General features: G+C 48.9%; 1 protein-coding gene across 2 annotated transcripts in view; it reads left to right on the forward strand.

Moving 5' to 3' along the window:
• The window catches only part of CUNH10orf90 (chromosome unknown C10orf90 homolog), a 93,856-nt gene extending 84,525 nt beyond the window's left edge, over positions 1-9,331 (forward strand). For both annotated transcript variants that reach the window (XM_039237966.1, XM_039237965.1), the window contains exons 8-10: positions 5,409-5,472; positions 8,979-9,078; positions 9,166-9,331. In XM_039237966.1, the coding sequence (XP_039093897.1) occupies positions 5,409-5,472; positions 8,979-9,078; positions 9,166-9,204 (203 nt within the window). In that variant the 3' untranslated portion in view covers positions 9,205-9,331. The remainder of the gene's footprint in view (positions 1-5,408; positions 5,473-8,978; positions 9,079-9,165) is intronic.
• Positions 9,332-20,609: the final 11,278 nt, after the last annotated feature.

Consider the following 20,609-nt stretch of genomic DNA (forward strand, 5'->3'; position numbering starts at 1 on the left):
GCAAGCCACCGTCTCAACAACACTTCCGAAACAAATGGCCTAAGAGTCTTTCCACTTGCCTTTGTCCACTGCAAAATGTACCATTTAATTTCTGGAGGGCTAATTAGTCCAAGCTAGAGCACTTTGCTGCTGCCTGTGTCAAGCAGATTAGAGGTACCACCAAGGGGAGCTGAGTGGAAATGATGCGCAAGTAACTGGATTTAACTCTTGAAAACCAGGATGTAATTACTCCAGTGGCCGGATGGATGGTCTGCTGCTAATTGGCTCTGAACAGCTCAGTGGCATAATGAACAACCTTGTGGTCTCAGAATACAAGATTTTGGGAGCCTTTTTTAGAGGAACACCCTCAGAGATTCCCCTCCCTGCACACACATATCCCATTTTCATTCCTTTTGGGAGGCCATGTCTTTAATTGAAGGTATAGGCTTGGTGTCTACACTCCAAAGTAGTTTGTTGGCTCCCTGCTGGATTCTCTCCAACAGGCATCCCTTGGTTTTGGTGTTTCTATGATACAGGAAGCAAGTGCCTGAAGGATTCTTGAAAGTGCTCAGGGTGACTGCAGAAATGAGCTCCTGGGAGGGCATTGCAGTAATAAATCCGGCGTGGACTTGATTATCATTTAAATTACTTGTTCAATAGGGAAAAGGAAGCTTTGCAATCAGAGCAGTAGATGGGGGCTCGTGCTCGGAGGAAAGGGAACCTCAGCCCCATAAACAACCAATCATGCTGGCGTCTGGGTGATCCTGGCTGCCTCCTGCTGATACTATCAGCTCTCCCAATGTGGAGGCCACCCGTGTGTGTGTGTGTGTGTGTGTGTGTGTGTGTGTGTGTTCACACATGTAGGAGATGAGGGCTGTAACAGACACCTACAGATATTTATAGAGATCGGGACAAGGTACTGGGACTCAGCCTTTACCCAGCTGCTCTCCGAGAGTGGCCTCAGACACACGAAAATCTTGGCAGCTGGCTATTGGCTGACTCTGAAACAGGCAAGGGCTTAAGCATGTCTGGGCTTGCAAATTAAATGATCAACAGGCCCTATGGCTCAGATACAGTAATGAGCCCGACACAGAGATTGGGAGTTGGGGGGAAGGACACGATTTTCCAGATATACAGAAATGAACAATTTACCAGAGTCATTTTATTGAAAAACAAAAACAAAAACAAAAACAAAAACTGAAAACAGACCCCAAACTTCCTCGATTTGAATGTTAATGAGAGGTAACTACAGCCATGGGTCTCTTTCCTCTAAATCAATGAGTTAGAACAACGAAGCTTCAAGGAAGGTCCATAAAAGACCAAGAAGACGCAGGCTGAAAATTGTCCCCACCCATCACTTTAATTGAATGGATAGATGCGTTTTTGCTGTATTTTTGAGCAAAGCTCAGGCAGGATGGCTTCCATTCCACGAAACGAGGTCCTGGACGGGTCCCTGGCACGTGTCCTGGAAAAACCATCGCTCGCTGCAGGCGGGTCCCAGCGGGGCTGCCGCGTGCCTCCCCGCCGTGGGGGACAGCTCTTTTTCAAGATTCGGCTCCGCTGCCTGCTGCTGTGAAGTGTCCCAGAGCCCTGTACCCCGTGCAGACCCTTGGTTCTGGCCCCTCAAGGCCTCATTCACCTGGCTCTCACCCTGGGCTTCGTTACCTGTGTGTCTCAGCAGAGCGCCGAAGAGGTGAAAGCATTAACAGACACCAAAGGAACGGCCCGTCCAGCCTGGAGTCATCCTGACTCCTGGCTCCCAGCCGCGCCTCACTGTGCCCACGGGCGGTGTCCCTGAGGCCAGAGTCCTCCCGCTTCCGAACCCCAGGAGCTCTGTCGACGCCAGGTTCCCCTCCAGGTGCCTGGTCTGCCTCCCTCCGGCCCGTTTGCACTCCACCCAGTTTGTGCAAGAGCAGCCGCTGGTCACCTTCTAACACACAGATCAGATCTCCCGTGTGAACCCCACGGGGCTTTCCCTCTCTCTCTCCCTGTGAAGGAAAAGCTCCTTAACCGGCCTGCAGAGCGCGGCACGGGTGGCTCCCAGTTTGTGTGCGCGTGAGCATCGTCGGGAGACTGGGGCTCAGGTTTCCGGCGCCCACGCGCGGGCATCGTGGTCCGAGGCCCCTGGTGGTTGTGTGGCGTGACCTGGGGGGAGAGCGTCGCTGATTTTGACCTTGTCCCGGCTGCTGGCCTGACGTCGCCTCGTGCCTTCCGCCCCCTCCCTCCCTCGCTGGTTCCTGCCTGGGCTTCTCGCAGCTGGTCTTGCGGCCACTTGGGCTGTGGTTTAAATATCTGCTCCCTCGAGGGGCCCTTCCCACCACCTGGGTCCCCCCTTTACCATGTGGCCATCAGAGCAGCACTTGCCTGAAACGTTGTAGCCAGTTTGTAAATTATCTGACCCCCACCCCCAAGTTCATGGTGTCAGGGTCCTACATATTTTTGTTTCCTCTGAGCCTCCCCTGGTGACATTAGCTAGAGGAGGAAGGGAGTATAAGAGAAACGAAGTTTGGATGGGTCTCATGGGGAGGGGAGTGGTACTCAGCATGACCCCCCAAAATCTGGATTCTGCAAGATGAATTAGCAGCAGTGTTCTGAGGTTAAGAGCCTGTGTGGACAGGGCTGGACCGATTTCGGGCACCCAGCTCTTTGAACTCCGGTTACCCCAACCCTAAAGTACAGATAATCATGCGCATCACGGAGTTGGTGTGAAGATCGGGGAGATCACGGAAGCAAGCATCCAATAAACACTTGCGGTGTTGCTATAAATAATAGTGTGGACCCCTCAGGTCTGATGTCCCGCTCCCCAGCGCCAGGCTGGGTTCTGTTCGTTCCGGTGAGGTTGGGGGCCGTTAGTAGCACCCTTGTTTTATTTCACACAACTTCTTCTGGGAGCGTAGATCTGCTGCCTGTCTCTCCTCCCCGCCAGAAGATAGGTCTCACTGTTCATCAAATGTGTCCCGTGCTGTTAAGAAAACTCAGGTCAGCACCAAAAAGCAGCCCCTTTCCCAAAGTGTGGGTGGAGCCCAGCAGCCAGGGCGCACCCTCTTGGATACAGACGTGCTCGTTTGGTCCCCGACTGGGCTGCTGGGCCCCGAATCTAAAGGTCTGCCGAGGCACAGCAGGCCATGAAGGTTCAGAAAACAAAACAGCAGAGGTACCAAGGAGCTCACATTTGCTTTTGTTTCCTCTTGGAAAGAAAACCAAAGCTCCATTGTGGTATCAGGTGTTCTAAAGAAACAAACTTAAAAAAAAATCTAATTTCCCAGAGTAGACCACATACGATTGGATTAAGATTATAAAAAAAAGTTACAAATACAATTTGTATTTTTAGTCACTTGGAATACCATCTGTCGATCTGTCTGGGTTGGTCTCGCTCTTTTGTTTTTTTTAAGTTTTTTAATGTTTTTATTTATTTTTGAGAGAGAGAGAGAAGAGGCATAATTGGGGGGGGGACAGAGAGAGAGAGAGAGAGGGAGGGAGACACAGAATCCGAAGCAGGCTCCAGGCTCTGAGCTGTCAGCACAGATCCCAACACGGGGCTCGAACTCACAGACAGTGAGATCATGACCTGAGCCGAAAGTGGACACTTGACCAACTGAGCCACTCAGGCGCCCCGGCCTCACTTGACTCTTGAGCAGCTCCTGAGGAGATGCTAATCCAGATTTGAGTCTAAGTTTTTGTAGAGGCACCTTGTCCTTGCCTGAGTGGGAGTCTCCAAGCAGTCACACCAGTGCCCACCTTAAGGTGCCACCCATTTCTTTGGGAAAGTTGTTGGGATGTGTCCAAGGCTCTCCCCTCTGCCCCGGTCCTACTTGTAGCAAAAGCCAAGGGTGGGCGCCGGGAGGCACCTTGGCAATCTTCATGGTACAGTTGGCTGCTCCTCTCTCTCATTCCTTTCCAAACACTGGGGGCATTTCCCCCTAGCTGGGAACATTCTTCGGATTGTTTTGACTCCTCTCCCATTTCTTCCTTGAGTCTGACCTTTGAAGTTAAGGAATGGTGCCATTTTTTCTTTTATGTTAAATAACCAGCCAGAGTGCAAGCTCAGCCACTGTGTTGTTTCCAGTTTGTAAATCAGTACCAGTGTTTTCTTTCTCCAGAGGGGACAAGTTTGTTAGTTTCCTTGTCTTCACCACCTCCCGCTTTGTGTATATTCATGGAAAAATCTGTAAGCCTGAGAAGTCTCGCGTGGCTCTGCTGAGTGAGGGGATAGGTCCATGTGGAGATTAATAGAGACACAAGGGGTCTTTGCCAGGGAGCCCCTTTCAACTCCATGATGCTTAGCTAGGATGCTGAGTTGTATGTCTGCTTATGCCCAGTGGAGGAGGTGAGCTGGTCACCATGTAGGTGTTTTGGAAGGTGTGGAGACTTCTCAGATGTAAGTCCATGTAACACATACCCCAAGAGTATTTTTGTGTGACGAACTCTTGGCTAATCTATAGGGCTGAGAGCATCGCGGGAATGTGAGTTATTGCACAAAGGTATATATACACTATTTTTACAAAGAATACATACTACTTTTGGGGCACCTTGGTGGCTCTGTCGGTTAAGCATCCAACACTTGGTTTCAGCTCAGGTCATGATCTCATGGTTCGTGAGTTCAGTGCAGAGCCTGCTTGGGATTCTCCCTCTCTCCCCTCTCTCTCTCTGCCCCTCCTGTGTGCTCTCACTCTCTCCCTCTCTGTCTGTCTCTCTCTCTTTCTTAAAATAAATAAACTTTTAAATAAGTATGTACCATTTTTAATCTACAAACATCATTGTAATTAGTAATACGTATTTACACTGAAAAACATTCCAGACTCATAGTAATTTTGAGTCACTGTGCACTTTCTCAAAGGGTACTAGACAGGCACTCCTACAATGTTGTCGTCCATTGTCTTTCTGACTCTGAAAAGGGGTGTTCCTCCATTGGAATGGATGCAGAGGCTGAATGTCCCTGAGGGAGGGCCCCACTTGTGTCAACCCCTGCTCTCAAAATGCTCTGTGATAGCTGGGAGACCCCCTTATCCTCAGAGGTACCAAAACCCTGGTGTGGAGAGCTTTTGTGGGTGATATGACCGGACACCCAGGGCCCCATACCCAGGATGACCCTGACACACGTTTTAGGGCCACCTTGGCACCATCCCCTGCACACTATGAATGTCGCTAGATGAAGCCGGCAAAGGAGTCACTGTCCACAAAGTATGTGAGACGCTGACCTTGTACTTCACGTCTGTGTTTAACTGTCATCAGGACCAACCTGCTGGCTCAGTTTCAGTGTAACTGTTTATGGTATATGAGCACCCACTGAGCGCTGCAGTATTTGTAACAGGACGGGGCTTAGACTGAGGATCGATAGCAAAGTGTGAGCTGGGTTTCCCATAATGTTTCTCTAGAAACATGCAATAGCCACACCCTCTGAAATTAACCCTCTTTCCGTTTCTTTCCAGATAACTTGTTCAAACCCAAAGAAAGGTACATTTCAGAGAAGGAGATGCACATGCGATCTAAAAGGTACTTGGTGATTGCGTGAGGTCAAAAAAGGTGGGGGGAGATGGCGGAGGGGTCGCCACGCGCTGCCCAGAGGGGCCACTAATTCTAGGTCTACCTTTAAGGGCTGAGGTCTTCGTGGCCATGAATTTGAAAAGCTGGCTACAAGAAGTGCATTTGTCCAGTTGCGTTTCTGAATGTTAATGCCGTTCTTGGAAAAGCCTTAGGGAAGCGGTGGGTCTCGGAATCGGAACCAATCCAGTAATTGGTCTCTCAGGGGTCCCCAGGCCCGTAACGGGAACGCTTCTGTACACTCTCCTCGCCTCTCCGGGCAGGTGCTGCTGGTCCCTGTGCACCTTTGAAGGTAGTCTTATGAGGAGGAGAGAGGTGGTTTGCCCTGAGGCTTTGACAGGAGCGAGCCTGAGGAAGAGTCCAGACTTGGAGGCCACTGGCGTGTGGGAGCCAGCAAAGCCACAGAGGGCCGTGGCTGGCGTGGTGTCCCGGTCTCCCATCCCCGGTGGGCTTCCTGGCCTTGCTGTCCGCAAACTCTCCCTGTTCTGTCTGGCCAGTTGCTACTCTAGGCCTCTACCAATTCTCACCAACCTGACGCCCACAAAGGGGGCCGTTCTTCCTGAGCCCTGGCCTCATCACCAAAATGTAATAACCCAGCAATGATGGCCAAGTTCATGCAAGTGAAGTATCATTTGTTTATAATGAAGTATCTCGCACTAGGAGGAACTATAGTAATTAAACCAAACTGATAGTGTGCTTAGAGAAACCGCTGAAATCGGAAGGGTGCGTTGCGCCGCAGCCCAGGTGCAAGATTTCTGCTTTCACCATGATTGTATTCCTTCTGTGATAATTAGGTCACGTTGGTCATCTGCAGGGAACCCCTTTGTAAGTGAAAAAGCACGAGCAAGGAGAAGGGGTCCATCCCATCAGCGACCTGATTCACCACCTTCTAGCTGGGGGGTTATTTTTAGAAGTGTAGAGCTATGTATACCTCATGCCAAAAGTATTCCTTTTTCAGTTTAGTGAAAAAATTCAGCCAACTCTTTCCCTCCCTGTCTCCAAACCCATAACCATTGTTATGGGGCCTTGCAGTTAAAATAATAGATCTCAGGGGCACCTGGGTGGCTTAGTCGGTTAAGCGTCTGACTTTTGCTTAGGTCATGATCTTGAGGTTTGCGGGTTTGAGCCCCGCGTCGGGCTCTGTGCTGACTGCCAGCTCAGAGCCTGGAGCCTATTTCAGAGTCTGTGTCTCCCTCTCTCTCTGACCCTCCCCTGCTCGCGCTGTCTCTCTCTCTCTCTCTCTCTGTCTCCTAGAAATAAATAAAAATATTAAAAAATAATAATAATAATAGATCTCAAAGCAGCATCCATGGAGGACAGGATTGTTCAGGTTCTCCTGAAAAGGAAACCGAGGTTCAGAGAGGACACACAAGCCAGGTGAAGCTTCTTCCCCTGGAAGGAGTCAGTGCTTGGGTTTACACTCTGTGCCCTGAGTGGGATCTGGCCCTGGCTCTCAGACCTCACCCACCCACGGTCACACTGGAGCTTTCTTTTCTTTTGTATTCTTTGTTATTAGTTTTATTGTTCAATTACATTTTCATCTTAAAAAGTCAAACAGTGGAGATAAGGCTACAGTCCCCTATGACCAACGGTCTTCTCTCCCACATCACTTCCCTACGCCCAGGCCTTTCTCCAGAGACCCACAGTTATCAGCCATCTACGTATCCTTCCCGGCCTTTCTCTGCCTAAAAATAGACTTTAATTTGTACATCCACAGCTATCCAATTTTTAACCACAAATGGCATCACACTACATATATGGAAAAATAATATATATATTATTATAGCCTTTTTTCACTTTATAATATGTCTGTGAAGTCATTCTGTGTCAAAAGATGCAAATACAGATGATTTTCCTCATTTGCTTAAATATCTGCCATGTGGTGCATTGTATGGATATACCATAAGTTATTTAGGAAGTTCTTTTTTAAAAAAATTTTTTTAATGTTTTATTTATTTTAGAGAGAGAGAGAGAGAGAGGTAGCACGAGCAGGGGAGGGCTCAGAGAGAGAGGGAGACACAGAATCTGAAGCAGGCTCCAGGCTCTGAGCTGTCAGCACAGAACCCAACACGGGGCTCAAACCCACGAACTGTGAGATCATGACCTGAGCCGAAGTCGGACACTTAACCAACTGAGCCCCCTAGGTGCCCCTTTAGGAAGTCCTTTTAACAAAATACTGCCAAAGCTCTAGGAGTGAGACCTAGGAATTTTTGTCTTAAATTGCCCACATGATTCAGATGGTCAGGAAGATGCTCTCTGTGCATCTGAATAGATTTCCACTGTGGAAATTTGGGACAGTCCTCTCCCTGGCCCTTTCCAGAATAGTCCCTGGCTATGCAAACAATACGTTCATTTATTCATTCAAACTACGTCAACAGCATAAGCATTTCCCAGACCCTTTATGCTCCATGGTCTGGGGGCAGTGCTGTGTAGAGATGGACAGACCAAGGTTCGAAGCCCAGCCCACTTGACACGTGTCTCCCCACCTCGCTGGGGCTGGCGTTCCTCATTCCTCTGGAAGCAGGATGCTACGTGCCTGTCCAATGTCATGAGGATTGAGAACATTCACGTCAGGTGATTAGCCTGGTGCACGATAACCAAGATCGTGTCGCCTTCTAATTTTGTCATCATTAATATTTTTATACTTCGTCGACTATTATTTTAACAGTGGAACCTATTAAATTTTGTCTGGCTTTCAAACGTGAAAGAACTTGAAAAAAAAGGTGTTTTTCCACATGCTATGCATCCAGCACCCCAAAAGCCCAGTCCCTCTGCCGCGTCTCTGGATCCTCGCAGAAATACTGTTCGGCATCGATGCGCAAACAGCTCCCGTTAGGGGCTGGGAAAGAAGGATCCAGAAGAAGGTCTCTTGGGCCCCACTTGTCACTTGGAAACACCTAACTTTACACCAGGACAAGAGCATAATACGTATGTCCGAGACGTATTTGGAAGCAGTTTAATTAGGAAGGCATTAGGCTAAGAGGTAAATACACATTTATGTGCGTGTCATTCCAGTATAATTCCTGCCACTCCCATGTATGTGCTGCTCCTTTTCTAAGTCACAGGAAGGTTAAAAAAAAAAAAAAGTGTAGCAAAATCATATCCAGGGCAAGTTTACACGGAGTGGCAAAGTGGTAGGTTTGGACTCTCCCACGTTATACAAGCATGTCTTAGACAGTGGGGGTGGGTGAAGAAGGCACTGCCACTCCCACAGCTGGCCTCTCAGCTTGGCCCCCGGGGGGCCCCGCGGCTGGTCCTGTCCCAGCCTCCGCAGCCCGTTCTGGAGACGGAGATGGTCAGGGCAGCCCTGGGTCAGGCGCCTCCCAGCCCCAGGATGGCCCCTCCACCCCTGGCCCCCTCCTTGCAGTGGGAGAGTCTGCCGACCAGACAGGACACAGACCCACCGCGGGCGCACACTGTTTTGCTGCCATTCCACGTGTTTTCTGAATCTGTTTCAGAATCTATAATAACTTGCCGGAAGTTAAAAGGAAAAAAGAAGAACAAAAGAAAAGAGTGATCTTACAGAGCAACAGGCTCCGTGCTGAAGTCTTCAAAAAGGTAATGGCCTGGCCGCCAGCAGGTGTGACGCGTGTGTGGTGCAGATGCTGAACCTGAACTTGACATGTTTGTCTCCTGCTTCCCTAGCAATTACTGGACCAGCTCCTTCAAAGGAACGCAGTCTAAACACACAGGCCGCCTGCCAACCCCCTACCTGGACCCGGGATGGCTTCAAACGCTGGGTCAACCATTAAATGTAGCATCATCTTCGTGATACGAAACACTTATTTTATTTTTGCTTTTTTTTTTTTTTCCAGAAAGGAAAACCTAGCTTCCTGAATTGATTACCCAAACCACACATATACAGTAACCCTTGAAGAAACGGGTCACCAGACTGCTGAGGGGTGCCCAGTGCAATACAAGCCTCCAGGCACAGTCCCTTCATTTTTCCACTTTGGAGTTTACCTTTAGCTTCTGATTTTCATACCCGCCATTTCCACCGAGGCAGAAAGGCCTTATACGTTCACAGGGGCTTAGACCCCAGGGTTTGGGTTTTTGTGTTTATTTTCCCCCAGCAAATTTTTGGGACCCAAATCTATCACTTTTTAAGTATCAATCCCAACTTTTGCAGTTCTGCAAACTCCAGGTCAGCACCCAGTACGCTTAAAAATGCCGTGGCTGTGTGGGCTGCAGAATGCTAGAAGCTGACCTTGGAAGGAAAGGGGTGCTTTGCCAGAGGCCGGGGGACGTGGATCCTGTTTCTCTGTGGCCTGGGGTGGCCAAAGCACCCTCACTACCCCGCCCCACTCTGAGTGCTGCTCTAGGAAAAGACTCGATGTCCACAGAAGCCACGAGAGCAGAATTGGTGGGAAAACATCACAGATGATGTCAGCATTTCCCGTGAAGTCCCCTCCTCCCGAAACAAGGGGCAGCCATGTCGCTAAAACTGGGGTGATGGCTCTGGCTCTGCCCTGTGGCCTTCCAACACTGACGTTGTTCAGTATTTACAAATGTGTGTTTGGGGAGCTAAGTACTAACTAGTTTTTATCAAAAGTGGAAATAAATGCAGTTATTACAAAAATTGGAGTGTCGCTCTGTTACGTATTCCATGTTATGAACCGAGCAGCCGCTATGGATGACAGTCAGTGAGAAATGGCCTCTGACCCCCTCTTAGGGCCACAGCACCCAGGTCCGGAGCCCCGTGCTCCCTGATGCCCCGGGGAGGAAGGGCGTCCGGGGAGAGCAGGCCTGGGAGACGCCACGCCCCATCCTTCCTCCCAGCACTGCACACACCGTCCCTCCTTCTAGAACGCCTTTCATTTCTGTGTCTGCCGGAAAACTGCTTAAAGACTCCACATCCCTCCTCACACCTTCCCCTCTGCCCTGCCCTCCGGGCCGAACTGGTGCTTTGTCCTTTGGGCACATTGGACCAGAACCCGCCGGCGCAGACGACGGAATGGTGACATCGGACCAGAACCTGCCTGTGGAGGCGACGAAACAGCAACATTGGACCAGAACCTGCTGGCGGAGACGACGGAACAGGGTCGGGAGACGCCCAATTCAGGTCTTGGCCGCACTGCTCTGGGTCTGGGCCCTCAGGCAAGGGCGTCGGTCTGGATCCAGTCGGGAGAGAGAAGCCACACAGTAACTTGGACTTGGGCGGGGAAGCATAATGTCTGTAATTATTTACCACGACGGGACTGCAGTAACGAGGGATCTGCGAGTGAGACGTGGAGGGAACGTGAAGGGGTGCGGGTGGGACAGCAGTGACCCTGGAGCAGGTAGGATGCAGAGGCTTGATCGTGGCTCTGCAGGTGACAGGCGTTCGTGTGGTGCCCTGCTGACGGATCTTGTTGAAAATCCTCCCTCTGGAACTTGCCGGAAGCCAGATCTCTACGACGCGTGGGGAGCCATGTTCCTCTGCTGCAGTGCCGCCGAGGGGTCCTAGGGCAGCAGCCGCAGCCCAGCCCACAGGAGCTGCTGAGCAAACGGTCCCAGGCCTAGAGCAGCACCCTTCTCCCCTGCGGAGCCTCCGTCTCCTTTACCGACAAAGCTTGGCCTTGTGCCCGCAAGCAGAGGGAAGACAGAGGGCCCGGGTTCATTTCTTTTTTTTTTTTTAATGTTTTATTTATTTCTAGGAGAGAGAGAGAGAGACAGCATGAGCAGGGGAGGGTCAGAGAGAGAGGGAGTCACAGACTGAAACAGGCTCCAGGCTCTGAGCTGGCAGTCAGCACAGAGCCCGACGCGGGGCTCGAACCCACGAACCGCGAGATCATGACCTAAGTGAAAGTCGGACGCTTAACCGACTAAGCCACCCAGGCGCCCCAAGGTTCATTTCAACAGAGCAGACAAGAAGGGCAGCTCTGCAAGGGCAAGAGAACACAAGCAAGCTCTGGCCCGCCGGCTCCTTCCCCAGCCTCAGTTTCCTCACCCATACGATGGAGAAAACCGCACCTTCTCACAGGGTTCTTATGGGAATGGACTCAGCAGTGTGACGAAGGTGCTCAGAAGCGAAGCGAGCCTGGCCCCAAGCAAGCACACCCCCAGTGTTTCTGGTCACTCAGATGTAGAAGGGGAGGTCGGGGTGTCCTCAGGAGCCCGTGGGTGCAGGGGCCGTGAGTTGTTCGATCCCATCATCCCTCGGCTTGGTGCTGAGATGCATCTGAAGGACCATTGACTTTGTGGATTGCCGTGGCAACGGTCAGTCCTGCAAACAGGATGCTTTGCAAACTCACTTTTTCTCTCAAGCTCTTCTCCTAGAGACCATTTCAACAGCATGGTTGAGCTTCCTCTTAAGGTTAATTCCAGCTTTCTCGAACTTCCAAGATGGTACACCGAACTTCTGGTTATATCTTTAGTGCTCTTTTAAATAGTTTAAGTCAAATCTATGTTAGTTCAGGATGGTCTTTCTCAGGGAAAGATCCTACCACACCTTTTCTTATTTTTCTTTAATATCTTCAGAGAGTTTCAAAAGCTTTTCCTAACCAATAATTTTCAACTCGGGGTCCAACCACTTCTAGACTGTTCTCTGACACTTTCTGAGAACTGGGTTTATGTCACCTAACAACAAAATGTCTCAGAAAGAGTTTCTAGATGGATCCACCTTCCAAAAGTCACCCATGAAGGGCTTTACCCCCTTTGCAAACCTGATGCCAAGTCTTAAAATATAAATGGTAAGTTTGGGGCATCTGGGAGCTTCAGTCAGTTAAGTGTCCTATTCTTGACATTGGCTCAGGTTATGATCTCATGTCTGTGAGTTGGAGCCTCACTTGGGATTCTGATCTGATGGAGCAGAGCCTACTTGGGATTCTGTCTCCCTCTCTCTCTGCCCCTCCCATGCTTGCTCTCTAGCTCGCTCTCAAAATAAATAAAAATAAACTTAAAAAATATATATATATAAACAATAAGTAAAAGTCAACTTGGGATCAACCAAATGCCATTGAATGATGTATTTCTTTTTTATTTTTTTTAAATATTTTTATTTATTTCTAGGAGAGAGAGAGAGACAGCGTGAGCAGGGGAGGGTCAGAGAGAGAGGGAGACACAGACTCTGAAACAGGCTCCAGGCTCTGAGCTGGCAGTCAGCACAGAGCCCGACACGGGGCTCGAACCCACGAACCGCGAGATCATGACCTAAGCGAAAGTCGGACGCTTAACCGACTAAGCCACCCAGGCGCCCCTGAATGATGTATTTCTGAGGCCACTTCTTTCTTTTTAAATAATTTTTAAATGTTTATTTTTGAGAGAGATAGAAACAGAGCATGTGTAGGGGTGGGGCAGAGGAGACAGAGACATAGAATCCAAAGCGGGCTCTAGGCCTTGAACTGTCATCAAAGAGCCTGACGTGGGGCTTGAACTCATGAGCCATGAGATCATGACCTGAGCCAAAGTCGGACGCTTAACCAACTGAGCCACCCAGGTGCCCCTTTCTGAGGACACTTTTTAACTAAGGACCCCTGAAGGTGGAGTTCTGGGTAGGAATTTGTGATGTCTGATCCTTTCTCTAAACACCCGGCTCAGGACAAAGCTACATAAAAAATCCTGGTCTCTGCTAAACTAAATTTTTTTTCCTCTTATTTTAGTTTGCTTTGTAGTGCTGATGAGTAAATTTCAGATATCTAGCATTTCCTTTCTGTTTTAATAAGGTTACAACAGAAACACAATAATGTTGTAATAACTATGGAAGTAAAGGCTTGAATCATAACAGCCATTCCTTATATTTCTCTTGGAATGGGTTGCCCGCTTTATGGGTTCTCTTATTAAAATCAGACCTCAGGAAAGACTTTAATGATTTTGAAAGTCTAAGTAGAATCTACCTTTGTAACTTCAGTGATCAAATTCTTTTCTGGAACTGATTTTTTTTTAATGTTTATTTTTGAGAGAGAGATAGAGATACAGAATACAAGCAGGGAAGGGGCAGAGAGAGAGGGAGACACAGAATCTAAAGCAGGCTCCAGGCTGCGAGCTGTCAGCACAGAGCCCAACACAGGGCTTGAACTCACAAATTGGGAGATCATGACCTGAGCCGACATTGGACGCTCGACTGACTAAAGCCACCCAGGCGCCCCTGGAGCTGATTTCTTCACCACTGAGTGCACTTTGGGTTCTGGCGTGGAACTGCTCTCTAGGTAGCGGGAGCTGAAGACTCGTGGCCGATATCCGCGAGCTCGAACCAAGGCTTTGGAAATCCCTTGAGATGGACAGCCCGTAACAGGACCAGCGTGTCTCACTGTGGTCGACGTGACTTCATGTCGAAGGAGAAATTCCTATTTTGGTATTTATCCTCTCTGCCAGCTGGTAATGGAATAATGGAAAAACAATTGCCTTGGTCTTTTTAGCCAGCATGTATTGCCAACCCAACTTCCTGGAAGCTGTGTGCTCCCCGAGTGAGTCAGCAAATGCTTGCTCAGATGAAACGAGGCTCTTTGAAAGAACTATTTGTGAAACACCAGTTGCTGAAGAGCCGTTGAAAATGCTGTTCGTTAGGCAGTCCTCCAATTTCGGCGCTAGGTGTAAAACTCGCAGGCAGCAGACCTGGTCTCCAGCGGCATCAAATGACCCATGGCCTGAGTAGGAGGCTGGACGGATACAGAAGGACAGGGGCATGGGGTCGCCCGGCAGGAGGCTGCCCGACGGCGGGGACACGGGCGTTCTGGGCTGAGGAAGTGAGACCGCGGCATAGGAGTGACTCACGGTGGCTCTGTGTGGGAGCGTTGGCGTGCACGTTAAAAGCAAAGGAAATGATATGTGAAGTGACTAAAATGAGTCTATCACCAGTTGCTTGTATGTTCTGTGTACTTCGTGGCTGCTTGAGGGTTAGTTGCCCACAGTGTCTCTCTGAACAGCAGCCTTTGGGAAGCGCACCAAGGACTGAAGCCCTCTGGCAATCTCTCCAGATTTTTCTCCTCCTCTGTCTGTCCCGAGCTGCCAGGACGTCTCCCAGCTCATTGGGAGAGCCAGGCTGTCAGAAAATTCCACGGGATTCCACAGGGCCCCCTTTCTCCTCGCCGGCGGACTGCTCGCCCCGGAGTGGCGGGCTCCTTCACGCAAATGTTTTCTCCACATGGAACCTAGCAACAACTTTGGCAAGTCTCCCCTAGAATCTTGGGTTTTTTTTTTTTTTTTTCAAGCCAGCCGGCTGCCTCAGGCACAGTTCTGATCCTGAGACCCCAAGAGACTGTCTGAGGTAGTTGTCTGGGGTGTGGGTCTTAGAGAGGAGGCGTTGAAAAAGTGCCATTTTTTTTTCTCACTTCCCACAGAAGGTTTTCACGTCCACATTCTGGATGCTTCTGTCACCTGTCACGCTGCAGCCTCACTGTGACTTCAAGCAGCAGCCTTTCTCTCAGATCTCAGCACATTGGGAGCTTGGAGCATGGGAGGGAGGAAGGGAGAGCCTTTACTTGCCTCTAGGATCTTCAAAAATGCTGGCTTATTCTTATCAAAGCCTACAGCAGAAGAGAATGAAGTTTCTGGTCTAAACTGCAGCTGAGAAAAACAGTCATGAATTTGTTTAAATCTGTTTTTATGAAACAGTCTTTCTTTATGAAAGACATAGGGGAAAAAGCATCCTTTTGATGACTTTCAGAGCTTGCTTCCTTTGCTGGGTGTCTGTGCTTTCCTGACCTCGTTGAAATGGGACGGCAGCTGTAACTGACATCAGGGAAAAGATATTACAACCGTCACCCGTGTTAAGTACATACGATGTGTAATACCCTCTCATCAAAGCCAACGAGGCTGCCTGCTTCCTTGCCCACTGATGTCAGTGAGAGGGAAATTATAAATCTTTTCACTGCTGCCGATTTATAAGGAAATAAAACCACAGTATGCGTTGTATCCACCATGGTTCCTTGTGACTGATGTTATTACGCAGATACCAAAGGAATTTGTGATGACGGTCCACTTAATGACTACGTGTTGCCAAATATGTCCTTAACGTTGAAATCTGCTGACTGCACGTACAGAATTTTTGTGCTTGTGTTTGTTGAAAAGTATATGGTGAAGGCTGGTTAGGCAGATTTAATTATTATATGCTGACATAATTATAATTCCAAGTCTTGTTCTCTCAGCCAAAGCGATTGTTAAATCAGAATGACAAAATGATTCAGGAGGGTTTTCTGGAATTTTGGTAGCCTGTGACATTTCATTAGCAAGGCTGAGCCTGCGTCTCTCCAATGGATCACAAATATTTTTGTGTAGATTAAACCAGATGTATGGGCACTGGTATTTCTAGATGGTGGACTTGATTTGGATCCTTGAAATCTCTTGAAGCCTTTGTTTCAGATTGGGCTGTTTCAACCCTAATTCTCAGCGATTAGGTGGGATTCCCCCTCTTCCCAGACCCCTGACACATGAAGTGGTTTCTGATTGGTCAGTCATGAGCAGCCTCCAAACAGAAAATGATCTGGACAGAAACCTGTTGAGTGCAGGACCCCGTTCAAATGTCTCTTAAAATAATGACTTGGAATGTTTTTCTCTTGAGTGCTGACCACATGCCACACTCTTGCCATGTACTTTATGCTGTAGGGAAGGAGAAAGTTTCCTCATTCTGTCCCAGGTTCTCATCTGAGGCTTGTAACAAAAGACAATAAGAGAAAGACGAACAGAAGTTTATTGATATGTGTATCTCATGTCTCAACTATACGCATGAGACAGGTTCAGGGAAGAGTAGGACCTGGTCTCAGGTCTGCTTCCAGGGTCCTCAGACCTTAAGGACCTGTTATGGACTGAATGTTTGTGTTTGACCCCAGATTCACATGCTGAAGCCCTCACCTCCTGTATGGCTGTATTTGTTGATAGAGCATCTAAGCAAGTAATTAAGGCTAAGCGAGGCCATGAGAATGATCTGGCTGGATTAGTGTCCTTGAAAGAAGGGACACCAGAAAGCTTGCACTCCATCCCATAAAATGCATAAAGTGGTCATTTGAGCACACAACAGAGGGGTGGCTGTCTGGAAGCCAGGAGCCTCCAGGTGAAACATAGCTGGCCAGCACCTCAATCTTAGAACCCCCAGCCTCTGGACTGTGCGCCATTTCTGTTGTGTGAGTCTCCCAGCCCGTGGTATTTGTGGCAGCCCAAGTGGACTAAGACAGGACCCTTGCCATCCTCTGCGACCACACCATTCCATGCCCACGCTACTGGCACTTGTTACCCCAGTCTATAGCGTGTGCCCGCTCTCAGCTTGAGCCGGCCGCTTCTCCATGCTGACTGGGCTCTGCTTTCGTGTTCTCAGGCACAGAGAATCAGGAACTTCCTGCTGCCTTCCTGCATGCCGGCTGGAAAGGTCTGGAAACACGCTGGAGAAGCAAATGAAAACCCTTCCTCTGCCTCACCTAGAGGAAGTGATTTCATTTCCTAGGTTTTCTCTGTGCCTGGTGTATAATCTCCAGGATCTAGTCCCGTAGGCAGAGTGCGTAATATGCTCATGAAACTCAAGGAATTTAGAAAGTTACTTCCTCCTCCCCCACAAAGCTTGGCTTCAAGACCGCTGTCTCCTGAAATGTCAGGAGAGTGGGCTTTAGGGCTCAATGCTGTTCAGTGGTCTCTCTTCATTTTCTGAGATGCCTCCATCGTTTTATCTTTCTGAGGCAAAAAATCTACCCAATTACAAAGCATGCCCATTTCAAATTCTTTACCCTCAGAATGGCCCTAGGAAGTGGGGGGTAGGTGGGGGGCAGGTGGAGGCTGGGGGTTCTGGACTGGCTTCCTTTTAATAGGAGCTGGGGCTGCAGCGTGTCCCTGTTAAGAAGAAGAAAGAACTTCCAGGTCAGTTAAGAATGGAATATTATCACTCCAGAAGCACTCTTGGAAAAACCCCTTTGGGACCATCTTGAGGCAGACAGACATCTCCCGGTGAAGGTCTGTTTCCTGCAGCTCTGAAACAGACCGACTGAGCATCAGCTGAAGAAACTGACCTGTTTGGGGGACTGGACACAGCTAAAAAGCTTCTTTTGTAATACCAGAGTCCCAACCAGCATCGTGAGAGGGCTGTACTTTAAGAAGCAAAGGATCACACATCCTATCTCGCATCTGGTCCTTCTACAGGGCAGGGGCTCTGAGCAGAAAGATGAGGCCCCCCCCCCAAATGTTGTTCCCGCCGCTCCCCAGAGCTGGTGTCCGTATCAAGAGAGGTGCGCTGGTGTGCCGGGACCGTGGCAAAGCACCATTCAGCGCGAGCGAGCACAGTCCCAGGCAGGGGGTGCTACCTGCCCAGGGTATCCATATTGGTGGGTTGGGACTGAGGTGGAAACCATACCTGCCGCCTTCCAGAACAACCCCAAGCTTCTATGCTGCCCGTGTGCTGCACATGCATGAATGGGCCAAAGAGTGAAGACATGCTTTCAGATGAAATTTCACTCACAGTTTATGCAATTTCACTGACACCAAAGAGGCTTGTGCCCCGCCCCCTCCTGGAGGAAAGAAGCGATCTTCTACCCTCTTGGGGTCCCTGGCTAGGCCAGAAAACAGATTCATAGGAGACAAGCAGGCTCAGTTACTTAATGTAAAGGTTCCGTGACACGTGGGCCGTAGTCAGGGAAGGAACGCTTGAAGAAATGGTTAACCTGACGAAGAGGGGGCTGCCATGGGAAAACATGGCGGCCCCAAGAATGGTGTGTGAGCCCAGGGTACTAAAGGGCAGGACACTTAGCAAGGCTGGTTCATTCAGGATCCTCTCGATGTCCCTCCTCTCCTGAGATAAGGCCTCTCCCTTCTTCCAGGTGCGGGAATCACCTCTCCCCCGGGGGTCTTACGGCTGCTTCAGGGAGAAGGGGGGGTCAGGGAGTCTTCCCTGCACCTGCATTTCTCAAATTCCTTCAGCCTAACATATGCTTAAAACATGGTAAGACGCCATATTTCGAGACTGCATGTTCTGAACTCCATCAGACCTAAGTTACGGAACAGGATGCTTCAAAGCTTCAGAGAAATAAAACAGAAAATAACTGCTGTGGATACTTGCATCCTTGGCAGCGAGATGTCAGGTGCTGCAGACTGTGGAGGAATTAAGTAGGTTTCTCCTGACATGAGAAGGATGCAATAATGTGCCTTTCCAGCTAGACCGAGGACATCCTGGGCCAGCGGCTGTGCTCTTCTTCTCCTCCACAACAGCCGGCAGGGAGCCTGGCACCCATGGGCATCAGGACGTCCTCATCTCAGTGTCACCAGCCAGGATTTCAGTACATCTGGGCCTCACCAGCTGTTCCTCACTTGTCTTCCTCTGTGCTTGCTCCGTCTGGGAAAGTGAGCATTGCCTAAGTTATCTCTTCAAACCCAAAGGTAATGGGAGAGACAGACCCTTTCCAGTTCTGAACAAAAACTGCCGTGAAGTTTAAACAATGTTCTAAGAGGTGAGACAGTCTTCTCATGGAGACGCATCATGAATGCCATTCCCGTGCCCCAGCTTGATGCCTCAAAGCCCACATGTTGGCAATGGACTGTGCTCAGTGCTGTGACTGAAGTGCATGATGGGTAAGGAGGGGAGGGCATGCTGTCCACAGCAATCTCAGCCAGAAGCAGAAGCGAACCTCTGAATTCTGAACTTTCCAGGTTACATCAGTGAAGAAACTTTATCCCTGATACAAAGTAATGGCGAGTTTTTGTCAAATATAAATCACAACTATAGTGTGGTACAAAGATGTGAGATTCCAGGTTTATCACTTTCTCTTCCTTCTATGGAATATATGCATTACCTCAAGTGCATATATTATTAATAGCCCATAAAATATTAACTTCATCTAAAAATGCATTATTAACAACATAACCTGTGCAATACACATACTGGTTTTTCTCTGGACACTTTACTTAGAAAACCCAGGTTCCCTTTCTCTTGACCGTTGGTGAAAGAGACAATTCTATAGATGTTGATTTGTTATGACCGAGAGAGTTCACAATGTTGTAGTCCAGGGGTCAACAATAATTCTGTCAAAAATGCAAGATTTCAAACTAGAGATTGGCCCCCAAAATAAAAAAAAAACCACAGGAGCGCTGTGGGAGCAGGTTTGTGCTTAGAAACGTACTACGTGGTGCTTTGTTTTGTTTTGTTTTCTGTGGGCACCTTCTAAAATGAGATCCAAAGTCCTGGAGGCGTAGCGAGGCCCCGTGCAATGATTTTATTATTGCCTCCACGTATGTGCTTAAAGACATCGTGAGCAGATTTGCGGTACCAATCATTAGCTCGGGCTTGTGGACACCACTTTCCACTTTAACACAAGGCGCTGATGCTGCTCTTCATGGATGAACCCCGTGTTCCCAACTCTATGAATTTTCAGAAATCATTCACATTAGAAGGAACACATCATCATCCAAATCTCTGAAGGGAGAGAAGGAAGATGTTGATTTCAACCTTCATTTGGTCCTGTCACGGGGCTCCCAGGCTCTGGAAAGGCAGCTCATCTCCACCGCCTTCTGAACAGACAGTCCTGGGAAAGGCAGTCCCCACATACGGTTTGAATTCAATGACCCAGATCCTCTGAGACGCACGAGGGTACTGTTTAGGACACTGCTTCTTGAATTCCCATTTGCAGCGTGGCAAATAAGGTTCAAAATCATTACAGCATAAAGAGTTTTCATTACCCTTCACTCGCGTCAACGGTAACCACATATTGACTGGGCGCCTACTTAGGGTGCTGTGCTTGGTACCGCGTGGGTGGAGCGAGAGGAAGTGCGGTGCAGAACACGTGGAAGGCAAGCCTTTCTAGCGAAAGGAAAGGAGGAGGCATCTCCAGGATTGTGGAGCTGTTGTAAAAAAAAAAACGAAACAAAACAAACCCACTTAGATGCGATTATACAAAAATGAGAGGTTGCTGAACGTCAAAAGGTACGGTAAACACTGTGAAAAGTGGGACAGATATGTGAGCTCTATGCCAAAGGAAGATGTCCTTCATAAAGGCTTCATACAGGTCAGTGAAGGAAGAAGGGCATTCTGTAGAAATACGGAGGTGGGACACGAACAAGCCTTTCACAGAAGAAAGACAAATGGTCAAGAAATGTGCACAAATGCTGAACAGGAACAAGCATTCAAATAAATGCAATTGAAATCATGAAATGTTTCGATCTATCAAATTTTCCATTTTTCCTTTTTAAGAGTAAGAGTAAAA

The sequence above is a fragment of the Hyaena hyaena genome, unplaced genomic scaffold, assembly GCF_003009895.1.
Source record: "Hyaena hyaena isolate Hyena2069 unplaced genomic scaffold, ASM300989v1 scaffold_129, whole genome shotgun sequence".
Classification (NCBI taxonomy): domain Eukaryota; kingdom Metazoa; phylum Chordata; class Mammalia; order Carnivora; family Hyaenidae; genus Hyaena; species Hyaena hyaena.